This window comes from Sprattus sprattus, assembly GCF_963457725.1.
Source record: "Sprattus sprattus genome assembly, chromosome: 15".
In the NCBI taxonomy this organism is placed as follows: Eukaryota; Metazoa; Chordata; class Actinopteri; order Clupeiformes; family Clupeidae; genus Sprattus; species Sprattus sprattus.
The window spans coordinates 26,373,693-26,390,889 of NC_137913.1; the positions used below are offsets into that span (position 1 = coordinate 26,373,693).

At 47.3% G+C, this 17,197-nt stretch overlaps 1 protein-coding gene across 1 annotated transcript in view; it reads left to right on the forward strand.

Annotated features, from left to right (window-relative positions):
• Positions 1–806: 806 nt before the first annotated feature.
• pdzd2 (PDZ domain containing 2) overlaps positions 807–17,197 on the forward strand; it is a gene marked incomplete at its 5' end in the record, with an annotated part of 68,217 nt that continues 51,826 nt past the window's right edge. The window contains one exon of the mRNA XM_080852101.1: positions 807–1,357. Coding sequence (XP_080708227.1) covers positions 807–1,357 — 551 coding nt within the window. The remainder of the gene's footprint in view (positions 1,358–17,197) is intronic.

The window sequence follows — 17,197 nt, forward strand, 5'->3', positions numbered from 1 at the left end:
AACTGCTTTTCATTGCCTTCTTTCAGAAGTATTGTGTCAGTAAGTGCTTTTGCAGCTCAGTCTTCCGCTCTGGATTTGTACGGATTTCTATGCTTCCATGATCAAAAAATGGAGCTCTGTGTGTGCTTTGCTGGAAGTAGAACACAGCCATTGCCTGCTGCATAAAAGCTTTCTCTTTCAAGTTTAAAATAGAAAACTCAAGCCATAGCCTTTTTTCAATATCTAACTGGCCGATTTATGTGCCTTTTCTCCCTAGGTGAAACTCCATGGCGCCACATCACTAGGACCCCCAGAGTGTCCGGTTGCTTCGCCGTGATTGGATCAGCAAATTTCCACACCGAGCTGAACGGCTAATGGCTCCAGTTCTCTGGTTTCTCCTCCGCAGAGGATAGATCCATCCCCCCCTTCCCACCCCCTGACACTGACACAGCCAAACACCCTTGCATAGGCACTCACCACCTCCTCCAGCACTACCCCTCATCTAGAGGAGCTCCTCCTCAGCTTTGGATTTGGAATGACATCATGTCCCACCAAGCTCCGTGTGGAGCAGCATTCAGCTCCTGCTCTCCGGGCCTAACGCGCGTGCGGATGATCACTGCTTGCTAGCCCACCACAGCACCCACCACCATAGGAGAGGAGCGCGACAGGGATGAAGGTGGCCAGCCTGCCCAGGACTGCATGCATGTGTCTTCACTTGGGTGGTGCCACCCGCTGGGCCCCGTCTCCGGCTCCTCTACTGAGGTAAGGGAGGGAGGAAAGCGCGACCTGGTGGCGATGCGGTGGAGCTCCGGGCTCGTCCAGCCAGGATGCCCATCACCCAAGAGAACGCGGCGAGTCACCTCCTGCTGCTGGAGCGCTGGCTGAGGGAGCAGGAGCAGGAGCAGGAGCAGGAGCAGCAGTGCCGGCATGAGGAGGAGAAGAGGCCCAGAGGCGGCCCCGGCGCGGGCAGTGGCCTCCCCCTCTGTCAGGCTGCCGTTCGAAAGCTGGTGGAGTACATCCAGATGAACTTTCTGGAGGGGGACGAGACACCACCTCTGGAGCACAGGGAGGAGTCCGAGGCAGAGGTGCGTCCTGTGTACCTCATCAAGGGCGACGGGGACGGGGACGGTGACGGCGCGGAGTTCGGCCTGAGCTTTGGGAACATCCCCATCTTCGGGGACCCGGTGGGCCGGAAGAAGGGGGGCAGACGGAGGCGCAGCAAGGGGGACAAGGGCCCCGTGCTGGACGTGGGCTGCATCTGGGTGACGGAGGTGAAGAAGAAGAGCCCGGCGGCGGGGTGCGGCGACATCAAGCTCAGGGACGAGCTGCTGTCACTCAACGGTCAGCTGATGGTCGGGGTGGACGTCACTGGAGCCAGGTAAGACCCTTAGCTTACTCTCTCTCTCAGTCTGTCATGGTCACCGACTTTCCTTTCGTTTCTGTTTACTACTTCCGATAAAGTTCAGATTCTCCATTTGTAATCGTTTGATAATTATGATTGTTTTATAACATGTAGGACCCTATACGGCCATCCTCCTACTGTCACGGAACATACAATGTTAACATTGTGATGCAGCCTCGCAGCACTGTCACGCTGAGTGTTCATAAATACTGGTCGCTATTACTACTCTTTAGCCAAAGAAGTTTATAGGTCCTCAGATTGCCTTAACTTAACAAACGATAGTTACTATTTATGGTAGCTCCCTGCAGCATCTTTCTTACTGGGCTCACAGGTTGTTCAGCCACATAAAATGCTTTCGCAACATCAGTATTATATTGAACATTTCACAATAGGTTTGGATTGTTCCCTGTATGATGCATCAGCTGAATATAAAACTCTTAGCCCAGGCTGTTGGCATTTCATCCAGCGAATTATTCTTCCTCCGTCAGTTTAACAAACCTTGGAGGAGGCCTTGAATATAAAATACTAAAAACAATAAAACCCCACCATTTTGTATTGTATTTATTTTTTGCTCTGTTTCCCTTCCCGCTCACCGTGATGTGAACTGTAAATGATTTCACCCTTGACCCCGTCTAGATTAACACTGACCTCATTTCAATAGCAGGACGGGATCAGAATTGACTGTCTGGCTGACTAGCTGTTGTTCCAGCTGAGCCCTGTGGTGTGTAATTGTAAAGCATTAAAGAGTTTTATGTGTTGGGGTAGGATAAATGGACGGATAGGGATATCATTAACATGCCTCCCTTCCCCCCCTGCACTTAACATGCTGTCAGACGTGACGTGAGGGGGTGGGTGGTGCATAGAAGACAGCCACATGTTCTGTTTGAGGCCAGAGACTCAGACATCCCCAGGCTCTGGTGTTCTGCCCATCTCCCCCTCTCCTGTGTCCCCCCAGCGCAGCACCACCTGCTCTGCTCTGGGGAGGGAGGCTGGCTCTGGGGCCCTGACACAGCTGGGCCCTGGGGGAACAGCAGCTCTCTCTATACATGTGTTCCTCTGCCACCATTGGCCCCTGGAAAACTGCAAGTGTGCTTCACATACCGGTGACCCTTGATTGCCCCTGATGCCCCGTGCCCCCCCCCCCCCCCATGAGTGCCATCACCAGTGCCACATACTGTCAGACAGACAGCCTCTTTAGGGGGTACCCAATGCCCTGATGCAGGGCACACACTGCCTGCTGTGCCCCCAGGGTCTGTCTCACAGCCCCCTGAGCAGACTGAGGCTCAGTGGGGGTTGGACGGGAGCCAGGGCTGGACGTGCCCCCGATGTGCCCTGTGGCCCACAGAGAGAGAGAGAGAGAGAGAGAGAGAGAGAGAGAGAGAGAGAGAGAGAGAGAGAGAGAGAGAGAGAGAGAGAGAACAGAATAGCTCACGTGAGACCTACAGACGGCTATCCTTAAGGTTTGCCCTCTGTCTGGAGATGAGGTATGGGGGAGGGGGAGGCTGATGACCTCCACATTCTCTGCCCCACTGCTGGGAAGACTGATCCAAACTCAAACAGCGTCTCTGATCCAGCCTGTTCCAGACAGTGTACTGAGAGTCACATGCAGAAATCACCACTTCCTTTTGGTGGAATGAGGGTCGCTCATGATGTTTGTTGAGCTGCTGGAATCTCCTCTGTCTGTACAATCGGGGAAACGTGCGTAATGTGCTTTTTTGTGCGTAATGTGCTTTTTGTGCTCAATGTGTGTGTGTGTCTTTCCTGCATCCTCTTTTGCCATCTTCTATTGTGTCACTGTTTTGGGGCAGCCACGAGAGTGAAGGGGCGTTATGATGTGGTGGGCGTCTCTCTCTCTCTCAAGCAGATCAAATCAGACAAATGAGAGATCCTTTGTAAGCCAGAGAGACTGCTCACACCCATGTGCCCTCATTGAATGCTGCTGACAGAATGCACCATGGGTATTTATGGTCAGTCTAAGAGCCTGCTTCATGACCACATGGGTCCCTCCCCTCCCCTCCCACCTCACCACCCCCGCCGAGTCTCTATGGTCCAGAGACAAGCAGCCGCATGCGGACTTCATGGGCCCAAAAATACACTCCCAACCACAGAGTTTCTGTAACACACAAACACACACACTCGTATGCAGATACACACACACACTCTTATGCAGACACACACACACACACACACACTCGTATGCAGATACACACACACACTCTTATGCAGACACACACACACACACACACACTCGTATGCAGATACACACACACACTCTTATGCAGACACACACACACACACACACACACTCGTATGCAGATACACACACACACTCTTATGCAGACACACACACACACACACACACTCGTATGCAGATACACACACACTCTTATGCAGACACACACACAAACACACACACTCGTATGCAGATACACACACACTCTTATGCAGACACACACACACACACACACACACACACACACACACACACACACACACACACACACCACACACACACACACACACACACACACACACACACACACACACACATACACACACACACACACACACACACACACACACACACACACACACATACACACACACACACACACACACACACACACACACACACATACACACACACACACACACACACACACACACACACACACACACACACACACACACATACACACAGCTCTTGTGGCCTGTGACTGTACTGGGGGAAACGTGGCTGCCAGATTGTTTGTGTTGTGTTTTTCTCACACGATTGTTCATCGCGTATTGCCTCGACAAACACTGGGATGTTTGGACCGCGGGGGCACGAAATCTTCGCCTGTCAGGGGACGTCAGCGCTCTTCCCCAGGCAGCACAGAATGCATCGCTTTGACGAGGAAGGGAGGAGGTTCCTGGGAGGGGTTGGTGGTTTTCACCCAGAGCTTCTGTTACCCTCACTGTGCACACACGTATCATTTTCTCAGGCTTTGACCACCCCATCTATCTCGGAGAGACATAACAGAGGGGTCGGATTGTGAATTTATTTTGAGAACTGCTGAAGAAGGCAAAACATCAGTTGTCAGCCGTCAGGACAAATAGGATGATGGCGTGCGTATGGAAGACAAACATCAAGTGCAAGCCATGTGGGAACAGTGATTACTGTCTTTGTTGCCCAGAACAACTTTACGAACCTCCCATCCCCTCCACCTTGTCCTGTACATGAAACACATTTGGAATCCATGACTTCCGGATAAAAAGTGTGTTTTCTTTTGGTGGAAATACCTTGGGTTTTGATAGTGTACACATGTGTACACACTACAGATTTAGGTCAGCGTTAATTGCAACTCCTGTTTTCATCTTTGTCAGAGAGCCATTAGGAGAAACGAGGGTTAATTCTGAGTCTAGGCTTAAGCTAGCCGCTCTCTCAGAGCCATTTGTCTGTAGACAGCATACAAATGGCAGTGGCAGGAGCAGAGTCACAGAGGTCAACAGTTCTCACCAGTTTCTTCCCAATCTGGTTTAAGCTGAAACCCTAAGCATGATGGAGGCTTAGGTGGTCTTGGTGCTTAGTCTGCATAGGAGACCTCCACTGGGCCTCTTAGCCAGAGCACCCAGACACAAGCAGACTGAGGGATGACTGTGGCCCTAATCGGGGCTTGGGTTTGATGGATCTGTGCCAGACGAGGGCCAGACCCAGGCCAGGCCAGGGTCAGACGAGGGCCACATCCTGGCCAAAGTCAGCTGCTCTCTGAAGTGCTATGCACACGAAGTCTAGGGCCTCCGAATCGGATTTACTTTTCACACCAATCGAATCTTTTAATTTCGTAAATACGGAGGCTGGCAACGAGAGATTTGCGTAAACACGGAGGCAGCAGATTGCGGTGAACCGACTGTAGTACATACCTCACGCCTGTGGGTGGCGTTTTAGCGCTTTATTTACACAACTGAAAAAACGTGAAAAACCTAGAAGAAGAGACTCAAAAGCACAAGGTAAAGGAAGCAGCAAACGGATAAAGAAATTACACAAGACATTTAAGCTCCAATTAACAACATTACATTATGATGGTTAATAAAATCAGTGGTCAGACTAAAGGATATGCGAAAATGAATTATTTTTTCTATTGATAATAAAGAGTTTGGAACAGTAACATGACATGTCTGTCATCCCATCTCCCATGATGCATTGCTCCGAGCATTTTACATACATTTATGAATAAAAAAGCAAATTAAATCGCTGGCCAATTTATATTTGTGGTCATGAAAGTTATGTTACGTCTGAATAAGAAGAATTAGATCAAGATAGGGGGCTAATCAAAAATCAGAAGACTGGGTTAATGTTAGTGAATTCGAGGCCCACCATGAGTGAGATTTTGAGGGAGAACAAGTTGTTTATATACTGGTTGGAGATGGCGGGCAGGATCACGTGGGGCAGTGACGTCATCAGGTTGCGTGAAACCGTGCAGACGAACACCAGCCCCCGTACCGATTCAAATCTACTCACTTTCTACCCCGGACTGCGATCGTTGCAGGAACGAGGTGCGGATAGAGAGTGTTCGTATGGATGATAGGGCTATCTGTATTAGCTATCCGTATCAGTTTGACAAACTAGGCTCCATGTAAACGACACTTGAGTATCTCAGAACAGAGCACCATGCTGAGTCCCTGGAAATAAAATATCCCCTGAATTCTAACAGCTGAAAGCCATCTCCAACACCATGTAAATAGAAATCACCATAGCTTGAGATCTATGACTGTTTTAATCTGTCCTAACAGATGTGTTATGAACAAACACATGCTGTGCGTAATAACCAATAACTCAACAGTATTGTCCAAGCTGCCCTGTGACCTCAGTAGAGTGTGGGCGCTCTTCCAGTATGGTGGCTACGTATGCCAGATAGAGAGGATGAAGACCGGCCCAAACAATGTGAACCAGTCGCAAACGGGCCTCTCCTCTCATTCTTCTGGCGTTGGCCGAGGGAGTGCGGGGAGCTGGCGTTCCCACCGAGGGCTTGCCAGAGGAGGGAAGGGATGGGGTGGGGTGGGGTGGTGTATCCGTGCTGGCAGCAGCCAGAGGGGCTGGACACCGTTCAAATACGCGGTGGAGCTCCGGCCTGTGAATGAAGCGAGGCACGATGGGGACTTTATTTATCACCAAGTGCCTCTCGTGTAAATGGTCTTCAGCAAATAAATACAAGCCACTGGTCTGAAAACACTGGCCACAAAAGATCTCCTCCTCCTTTCTAGTCACCCCCCTTCTAGTCCTCTTCCCCCCAGCACATTTTTTAATGCGTCTTCTTGTAATTTTGGTTCCCTCAGTATTTTTCTTTATGGCCTGGCCCCGGCATCTGGCCGTACAGCCGCATGGAAAAAAGCTCAGTGGCTTTCCTCCAAGACGGCAAAGTGCCTCTCCACGTCGAGAATGAGGGCCTGATTTCCACAGCCTCACCAGGGCACCAACGCTAAACACAGCTGAGAAACACACACACACACAACATACACACCACACACACACACACACACACATGCACACATGCACACACATAGACAAACACACAACATACACACCACACACACACACACAAACACACCTTCACAATACATGCACCGCACTTAAGTATGCGCACACACACACAGATACAGACATAGAAAGAAACTAGGTATATCTGCATCAGTGAATTAAGAAACCCAAGGCCTTAGGCAGGTTTTCATGTGAATATTACGTTGGAATCTTGAAAAAAAATGACATCAAAGGGAGGAGAGCGAAATTTGAGCTAACGAATGGTCTCTGTATCCATTCAATCAAGGCAACCTAGGGCTTGAAGAGTTTGAAAAAAAAGAATCATGAGAAAAAAAAAACTTAAAGACTTTCCGAGAGCCTCGCAAGTGCATCTGTGGAAAGTGATTTATAGGACATTTAATGATTAATCACAAAACAGTGCGGTTCTTTCTCTCCCCGAAAACCGCGGGCCGAACTAGTCCTGCGTTGGTTGTGTGTCTTTGAGCAGAGCAGCCTTCATCCTCCCAAACCACTGGCATCCAGCCTAGCCCTCTGTGCTGTACATGCAGAAGATCAAAGTGCCTCTGTGTGTTAGCACTTGTATTCGCTGCTGTCTTTGAACCGCGATCCCTCTCCCCTCGAAGTCGAGAGAGTCCCGTCCAGTTCGTGGTGGTTTTTGCAAGCTGGCTGTGTTGGAAAGAAAGGGGTTCGTTCTGCCATCCTTTTTTTCTTCTTCTTCTTTCCTCTAGCCCCAGACTCTCAGATCTCAGTCTTTCAAATGTAATCTTGGGGTCCAGACCGAGCGAAGCAGAAACTCCTCTGGTGTTGCTGGCACGAGGAGGTCGTTCCCACTGCCTGGTCGCTCAGTCCCATGTGAAAGAAAGAAGGGAGAGATTAATGTCTCGTAATTTCTTTTCCATCAAGTGCATTCAGGATTTTTTAAATCCTCCACTGCAGTGGATATGCCTCTTCCAAAACTCCTGTGGTGGGCTTGCGCTGACGACTGTGGGGAGTGCATCGATTGAAGGATTATTTGAGTGGAAGACGAAAGAGGGGGAGGAGAGAGAGGCTGCCTCGTTCCTGCTAGTTTGAGGGATGTGATCGGGGGGCAAATCTTTGGGTTTACTTCCTCCAGCCTGTCCCCTATAAACTGCTCTCCCCAGCTTGTCAGAAGGGTCTTAAACTGGCTGCTTTAATCAGTGTTGGGGCCCCTAAGCATCTTTCAATCTGTTGTGTATCGTTGTGTTTTGGAACCCTTCTGGGGCCTCTTAAAGACTCCGGATGTTTCTTTTCTTTTATCGCGCTGGAAACAAACAGTGACAGTTCAAATCTTTATCCAGCGTGAATACCCACTTGGAAAGCCTGTGCTTTCTTTCCGGACATCCTGTCTCTTTCCCCTGTACTTCCATTTATCGAGTTTCAGCTTCCTCCTCTCTGTCTCTCCCCTTGCCTGGGATTTCTCTTTGGGGGTTCAGGCTTTGGTCTACAGTAGAGCATTTATGAATATCTCATTGGAATTACAACACTGAGACTTTTTTAGGTTTTTGAATGAGATTCAGTAAGAATGGATGTGCGCATAGCAAATGAAGCCCTGTTTGTGTGTGTGATTGGTCTGTTGCTCTGTTTGTTTGTGTGACTGGTCTGTGTTTGGTCTGTTGGCCACTCCCTGTGAACCCCCAGGATCCCCCCCCACACCCTTCCCCAAATCTCTTGTGCTCCCAAACACCCACAGATGGGCACTGGATTAAACTTGCACATTTATCCGGATTGACAGGTATTACTGTCTGGATTCTGAAGCATCTACCAATCTCGGGTTCGAGGGGGCCAGATTAAATTCCTCTCTCAGCTCCTGCTGGGAACATCATGTTTGTGCCATGTCTTTTTCTTCCTTCTTGATGGGAAAAAGTGAGAGCCAAAGAGTTCCAAGATCCAGCTGTGGGGGTAATTGGGGAAGAAAAGCATAAGCATCCTATTAGCCAATCCGCTTGGGGGTAAAGCCAGGCCACCTCCACCAAGTCTGCTCCGGTCTTCACACTGAGGTCTAATTCTGCCCTGGAATCTGAGGAATCTGTGAAATCGAATGAGAAATGTAAGTGAATATATTAACGAGTCACACTCTTCCTATTGAAGTGGCTCCCAGGCCTAAAGGCACAAGGGCCGCTCTGTGCGGCACGGGGTGGGTGCTGATGCGCACTGATCTTGTCTGCCTGTGGGCGTGGATGCATGTTCATTGGGAGGCCAGGATGGAGAAAAGGGAGATGGAGAATAAGGCTAATTTTGCTAGTCAACAGATCTTGGTCATGGATTATTATATTATTGTCTCTAAGGGTTAGGGCTAGGGTGAGGGTTGGATTAATGTGCCCATAGTTGAAACATATATTTTTTTATAAAGAATTAAATATGATTCACCCAAACTGAAGTGCAGTGTAGTGTTGTGGGCAATAAGAACACATTCAACTGTTTTTTACTTTACATTGTCCACTAGATGGCAGCGATAGCAAGGATTCTCTTCGGAAATGTTCCCCTGCCTTCATGGTTCATACATGGCCTTACACTTGTCAGTGACACAACTTGCCACTGGCTGTTTAAGTGTACTGAACTAGCTCAGTACATTTAAAGAGGCAGCTTAGTTATTTTCAGTTATCAAATACCAACATACTTTTTTGAACCACAAAAGTTATATTTAGAGACCAACAACGTGATGGCAAATAGGAATATGTGGTTGTGTGTCTGAAAGTGGGTCTCCTTTTGCAGGACTCTACATTTGTCACTTCTTTCATAGCACCCACATTCAGTTCCACCATTATGGCATTCAATTCCATCCTCTAAAACAACTCAACACAAACAAGTCAAAACGATTTCCAGACAGGTGACAACTTGCCATTCAGGAAATGTTAGCCAAATGCCACACGAGCGAGACAGGAGATGCCATGGTATGTTGCTTTCTTTCGACAAACAAGAAAACTCTTTCACTGACTTCACATCAGCTGTAACACAAGAAGCGCTTCCAAGGAAAGTGAGAGTTCTGTGGTATGAAAGAAGGGGGGAAGATAAAGAGGTTCTTTGTGTGTGTGTGTGTGTGTGTGAGTGTGTGTGTGTGTGTGTGTGCAGATGAACCATAAAGGAAACACATCCTCTCAGAGCTTATTAGCGCTGTGAATGATGCCAGTGTCTCTATCCCCGATCGGCCCGTCGGAATGCCAGGAATGCCAGTTCCAGACGGGCCACTAAGGGCTGGATGTCTCCTCTCCTCGGAACAGACAGATCCAGCAGCCCACTGCGGGCTGGGGGATCATGGGTAAAGGGTGATGGGCCCAGAGAAGAGATCCCAGAGAGAGAGAGAGAGCGAGAGAGAGAAAGAAAGAAAGACACGGAGTGAGAGAGAGAGAGAGAGAAGGAGAGAGAAAGAAAGAAAGACATGGAGAGAGAGATAGAGGAAGCTGAGCTTCCTGATTTTCATCCACTGCACTTCATCCATGTTTCACCTGAAGGGACCTTTTCACTCCCAGCAGGGTAATCCTTTCAGTCTTTCTCTCTCTCTTTCTTTCTCTTATTCCCTCTCCCTCTCTCTCCGCTTCTCACTCTCCCTCACTCCCTCCTTCCCCCCCCCATCTCTCTGTGGTGACAACTTCTCCAGGTGACTCATGCATGCCGTATGTAGTGTTCAGAAGGTACCTAGCAGTGCCCTCACTGTGGCAATTTGTTCATAGGCTGTGACAGATTTCAGGTCAGAAAGCATTGACATTAGAGAGTCACTGGAGGTTTCTGGGAGACGTCTGCACATGTCTGTGAGTAGCACTGAAGTAGTCTGGTCCCAGATGAATACTCTTCAGCCTAAAAATACTGCTGCCTAAAAAGCTTTATAGCATTCAATCTGACCACTGAAAGCACATCTAAGTTAGATATGACACTGTGACAGCAGTTTGACAACATACATATTTTAGAAAATCAGCTTTTAAGTAATTGGACGACCTCAGGGAAATGTGTAGGGGTAATGAGATTGCAAAATCTGTGTGTGTGTGTGTGTGTGTGTGTGTGTGTGTGTGTGTGTGTGTGTGCGTGTGTGTGTGTGTGTGTGTGTGTGTGTGTGTGTATGTGTTTGTTTGTTTGTGTGTGTGTGTGTGTGTGTGTGTTTGTGTGTTTGTGTGTGTGTGTGTGTGTGTGTGTGTGTGTGTGTGTGTGTGTGTGTGTGTGTGTGTGGTGTGTGTGGTGTGTGTGTGTGTGTGTGTGTGTGTGTGTGTGTGTGTTTGTTTGTTTGTTTGTTTGTTTGTTTGTTTGTTTGTGTGTGTGTGTGTGTGTGTGTATGCACTGTGTGTGTATGCACTGTGTGTGTCAACCTCAAAGTCTTCCAATCTGCATGACTGGAGTGGCAGAGCTCTCAACATTGTGGAGCTCAGATGACAAAATACTTTCTCCTCTCCACACGGGCTGATGGCGAGACCAGGGGCGGTGTGTGCAAAGCAAACTATTCGCTGCATGCAGGGCCAAGAGGCACTGCTCAACGTATCTAGTCTGAGGCGGAATCCTCCTGAGAAGCATTATCTGATTCTGGTGTAATCCAGTGGTTTGGCTCCCCGGAATGCTGGAGGATTGAGCCCTCCGATTGAGAATGAATAGAAAGCTTTTTTCAATGGAAAGAGAGAGCATAATAGGCCAAATTACTTCTGCAAATGGACAATAGACAACAGTGTAATCCTTTATTTATTTATTTAAGTACAGTTGTTCATACACGTGGATAAGATGTAGTAATGAATAATGTATACAAAATCCAGTGGTTTGAATAAAAATGAATATTAGATAAATTATATAAATACAAATGAATGCTAAAAATGTGTGTCATATCAGGAATTTGACACAATGTCACAGTTGTTTACTGACCTCTTTAGGTTCACATTTGAGGATAATTATGATAAACAAACATGGGCAGCACTGGACAAAATTGTGGCCACAATATTTTACTTAACACGCAAACATATAAGACACAAACAAGCAAACAAATAAATGACACATAAAGGGAATGGCATCTGAGATCTGAGCTGAATGTGTGGTTAGAAGTTGAAGTGGGTTGGAGAGGGAAGGAGAGGAGGAATGAGTTTATGCCAGTCACATGTAGCCTCCCCACACTGACTCAAGAGGCGTGTTGCAGCCGCTCACAACGCAAAATGAAAAACACCGTGGTGTCAAGAAAACCACCATTTTTAGATTAGTTAGACAAGACGCAGAGACAACAAAACTCTCAGAAATACACGAAGTTAAGATTAACATCAGCTGACCATTGCGCGCCCGTACCTGGGAAATCATCAGTGCCAAACGGAGCTTCGTTCCCGACGCGCATTAAAAACTGCACATAAAGTAGGACGATGCGCAGGGAGCGCTATGGAGCACTCTGAAATATTTGCGCGGATTTTTGGACAGTACCTCCCATGATACAGCAAGTTGGTGCATTCTTTTACAACTCGCAACCAAGAGTTTAAACCAATTACCGACCTCATGGGATTGGGAGAATCGTAGAGAGTTTAGATTAATCCCTTGTGCCAACATGCTGTCATAGAAATCGGAACGTTGGGGAACCGAGACGATGAGACGCAAGTGAAAACTTCAGGTACTTAACATTTTGTGCTTCCGTTTACCCAGAAATTGTAGATTCTATAAATCATGAATTCATCGCGCAGATGTCATCGTCTGATCGTGGGTTTGAAATCGCAGGCGCAATGACTTTGACAGGTCTGTAAAACAGCTGCCAAATGTAGGACACTATGATTATATAGTATGTTCCACAGTAAAGACCACTAAACGCCTGTAATGAGAGATAAACATCAAGTTGTAACATGCTGGAATTTGAGCGTTGAAGAGAGGAGTGAAGTAATTCGTTGCTGTTGTATCACTATATGATGATTTCTTCTGAGTTGATCTTTAGCAGATGCCTCATACATGGGCTGAAATGCGAGCAGTATGAGAGTGTTCATTTACAGGAAAGATTCAGCATAGTGTTTGTTTCGTATGATTTCCTTGCCTCTTATTTTTATTTTCAACTCTAATTCTTGCTTAGCACCATTCACTAGTTTGCATATAATATGTCAGAGGGTGTGAAGAAACTGTTCTTTACGGCTCACTGATCACTGATTTCACTAATTGAACTTCTTGTCCATTCTTATCTAAGTGTGTACTTGTTACAGCACGTCTTGTGAATGAACTGGCGATGACGAGTGACAATTCTCTCCCACTCTGACTTCTCGACCAGGTATCCATAGTGTTGCTTTGGCTGTTTGCCTCCTGCTGATTAATGTAGGTTAATCCTTCATTACCTGCTTACAAACATACTGTGAGGGAGCTACTGTTCTGGACGTGTACTCTGTGAATAGTATGCATTCTAAAATTAGACACTAGTGGAAATGGACAGGATGGAGATGCTCCAAAAGACAAATCTGTCACGATAAACAATTTTCTTCTGAACTGATGCTGTAAGTTGTAAGCTAACCAGATCACCATGCTAAGACCGTCCCTGGAAATAAAATATCCTCTGAATTCTAACAGCTGAAAGCTATCTCCAACACCATGTAAATAGAAATCACCTTAGCTTGAGATCTATGACTGTTTTAATCTGTCCTAACAGATGTGCTATGAACAAACACATGCCGTGCGTAATAACTATATAACTCAACAGGATTGTCAAAGCTGCCCTGTGACCAGTGAGTGTGTTCGCTCTTCCCATATAGATAGACAACATTGGAAGATGGAGCGCTACGCTAAGAAAAAGCTTAGAGTGCATTCAGTCAGAAATGAGGCCGAGTACATAATGGTCGGTTAAAAGTATCTCATGTGTACAATGTGCTGTGTGTAGCGAACGCAGTAGCGCCAAGGCGGCATTAGTGTTTTCTCACAACTCTTCATTGTAGATGGGCAAGCTTCTCCCAGGGATGCGTGTCCTAATTATCCCACAGTTATGCAGTCAGAAAGGCCTTTGTGTGCTCCTCCACTTGCGTGCGGTATATTATGCAAATTCACTTTGTTCTTAAACATCCAGTTCAACACCATGCAAATGTCCCCCCACGTCGTCCCCCCTGTCTCTCAATCATGATGATGCCCCACTGGAGATTGCAACCGGTTATCATCATGGCACATGGAATCCTGCCGCCTCTTTGTCAGGTCAGAGGCAGGTTGATTTCATTGCTTCATAGCTCAGTGGCAGTTTGGCCTGCATGATTGCTAATGAGGTGTTGAGTTCCCATCATGAGAGAGTGGAGTCGCAGAGAGAGAGAGAGAAGAGGAGGAAGAGAGACAAAAGAGAGAGGGAGGTAGAGGAATGGAAGCTGTCAGTTTGTGGAGAGCACAATGAAAGCAGGATGCTTTTTTGTGTGGGAGCGCATGCCGTGTGTAAACTGAGAATATAAATCTACTTATCTCTGAGTCACACTGGCTGTCTGCTGTACAGCACAAAGCGGGTTAGGGCGATACTCTGTGTGTGTGTGTGAGTGTGTGTAACAGTGCTGGGGCATTGCTTATTCCCTCGAAGCATTCCAGCTTTTATGAATCCATACATCAGCGCGTTTGTGTGAGAGGATGAGGATGTGGATGACAGCAAGCAAGAGTTTAGAGGAAGGTGTTGAGAGAAGCAACCTGCCGTAAGCAAAAAAAAAGACACATTTAAAAAAACAACAAACTAAAGTAACTCGAGAGTGCATGTCCCAAAAGAAAGTGTGAAACCTAGCAACAACCAAACAATGGACAATGCGTCCATTGTGACACAACAAACCCCAGGTCATTTTTAGGGCACCATAACAACCTGTGCTGCAGTGCTCTGCGGCCTGTTTGTTTTAGCAGGCTAAATGGCTAAGAGCTGGGGAACCATCTGTCCCAGGGGGCTTAAGGGCCGTGCAGACAGCAGAGGCAAGCACAGCCCCCTGGCTGTTACTTTGGCCTGGATCCACTGTGGTTCCCCACTGCTGTGGCTGCCAAACCTTTGAGATATGTCTGTTGTTGACACAGTCAAATATCTTGGTATCGAGTATGACCTATTGCCTGAAATATGGATTTTTAGTTTTTGACATTATAATAATAGTGAGGTCAAGGCCTTTGGTCTGTAGTTGAATTACTGTCAGGGTAAATACATAGATCTTCTAATAGCTTATGACAGCAGACACTCAATGACTTACGATGGGGGGTTGTGACTTGACAGAAATGTAAGACTTTGCTTTCTAATGCTTTCTGTCAGAGTGTAGTCAGAGTGAAGTTGTCATTACATGAAGACATATTAGCTAATGTATACATATTAGCTAATGTATATCAGGAGTCATATCCACCATATATGCAGGCTTGGAACTTTCTGCCTGGTCAGATGAGTGCATATTTAGTTCGCCATTCACGTTATGCACATGCAATACCCAATGCTGCTGTAAATCATATATTTTTGACATATTTAAGTTAGCTAGCCTTAAAGTCTCATAGCTACCAAGGAGATAGATACAGGTGTCTGGGATGCCCCTGGCTTTGTAATCAGCAGTTTAACGCAGGCAGGCCAGTTGTTTCTCCAATGTGCATTAAGGAACAGGTGGTGGACAACAATGGCTGGTGGAATTTAGGAAGAAATGCTTTAATAAGGAAGGATTCTGAGTCCCGAGAGCCCGGGAAGTCAGCTGTGTCCTGGCGTCTGTTGGGAAACAGGGGTGAGGGTGGGGGTGTGTGTGTGTGTGCGGGCCTCCTTGTCCAAGTACTTTCAGATGGATTCAGTTCTTTTTTTGGGGGGTTGTGGTGGGTGGGTGGGCACCGTTTCCCCTCTGTTCATTTTCCTTTTCTTTTGCAAGTGCTTGTTTTAAGTGCAAAGTGCTGAGAGAGGTAGTTCCTCTGCCTCATTCCTCACCGCTCTCTGGAATGTTTTTCCTCCCCGAGCTCCCGTCTGGCCCCCAGGATGGAGCGGTGCGGCGTGGCAGCCTAGACTCAGCCAGGAGACACAGAGGAACTATGGTGCCGCTCTCTGCTTCCTCAGCCAGGTGTGCTGGAATGGGCCTCTTGAATTTGGACAGCTTTGCTCAAATAGTCCCACTTTCTTCTAAGTATCCTTATTGCACTTTAAGAAAAAGATAATAACACAGCGTTCTCTTGTAAGTGCAGATGATTGAGTGTTTGACCCTTAATCTTTAGAATATCATGTAACAATAAAAGCTGATATGAGAAGTACGCAGTACTTTTAAACTGAACTCACTTCAGTATTGGTGCCCATGAACATTATAGACAATACAAAATGGGCCCAGTGGACCTAGAGATGTTCTGAGGTGTGTGTAGAGAGTTTAACACGCCACATGCTAACTCCCCCCTCTTCATGTAGAGTTGACCATGGTTAGGATGTCTTCTCCCGGACAGTTAACTCTTGACCTTCAGTTATTATTGCCATTCATTACCATTCCAGACAGTCCACTTTGAGGCATAAATAAGACATTTCCGTGGTTAAGATATAACTCCTCATAACCACGTTTTTCCCCCTGGCTTCTTCCTCTCCGGCTGCCTCCCTGCCTCTTTTCAGACTACAGTGTTTCACAAGGGTATTTAGTTCCAACCACCTCCCACACACACACACACACACACACACACACACACACACACACACACACACACACACACACACACACACACACACACACACACACACACACACACACACACACACACACACACACACACACACACACACACACACACACACACACACACACACACACACACACACACACATAAACTTGCACTCCTTGGTTTTGTTTCTTTGTCTTGCGTAGGCACCCTTCTCCGAACGGCTGCCTCTGCCAGCCAGACTCAAGGGTCGGAGTTGTGCAAGTGGTTTCTCTGCCAATGGTGCTTTTTAGATTTGTACCAAGTACAACAATAAGCCTTTTTCACCTCAACAGCTACAACCCCCCCCCCCCCCCCCCCCAAACAAAAGCTTTGTAATTCTGAGACTGAGAGGAGGGGATTGCCCCAGAGGAAAACAAAAGGTTCATTTTTCTTTCTCTCCTCTTGCCTCTCAATCAAGATAATTAAGGTCAGAGGGTGAGTGGTTATCGTTCCCTTTGGGGTCGGCCCTTTGATGGTGGCTGTGGGAGGTAATGTGGCACATACCCCTGTATGTAGATGCCGCTGATTTGGGCGCTGACAGCTGGCCCTGACCGCTAAATCTACAATCCACAAGCAAGCCAGAGGTGAGGAGAGGGGAGGGGAGGGGAGGCCCCCCCAGGCTATGCACTTGGTCTTCGCTGGAGGTGCTTTTCACAAGTGTTTTGTTGGTGTACGGTTCTCAGTCATGGATCAGATAAAGGTGCCACTTTTAGCCA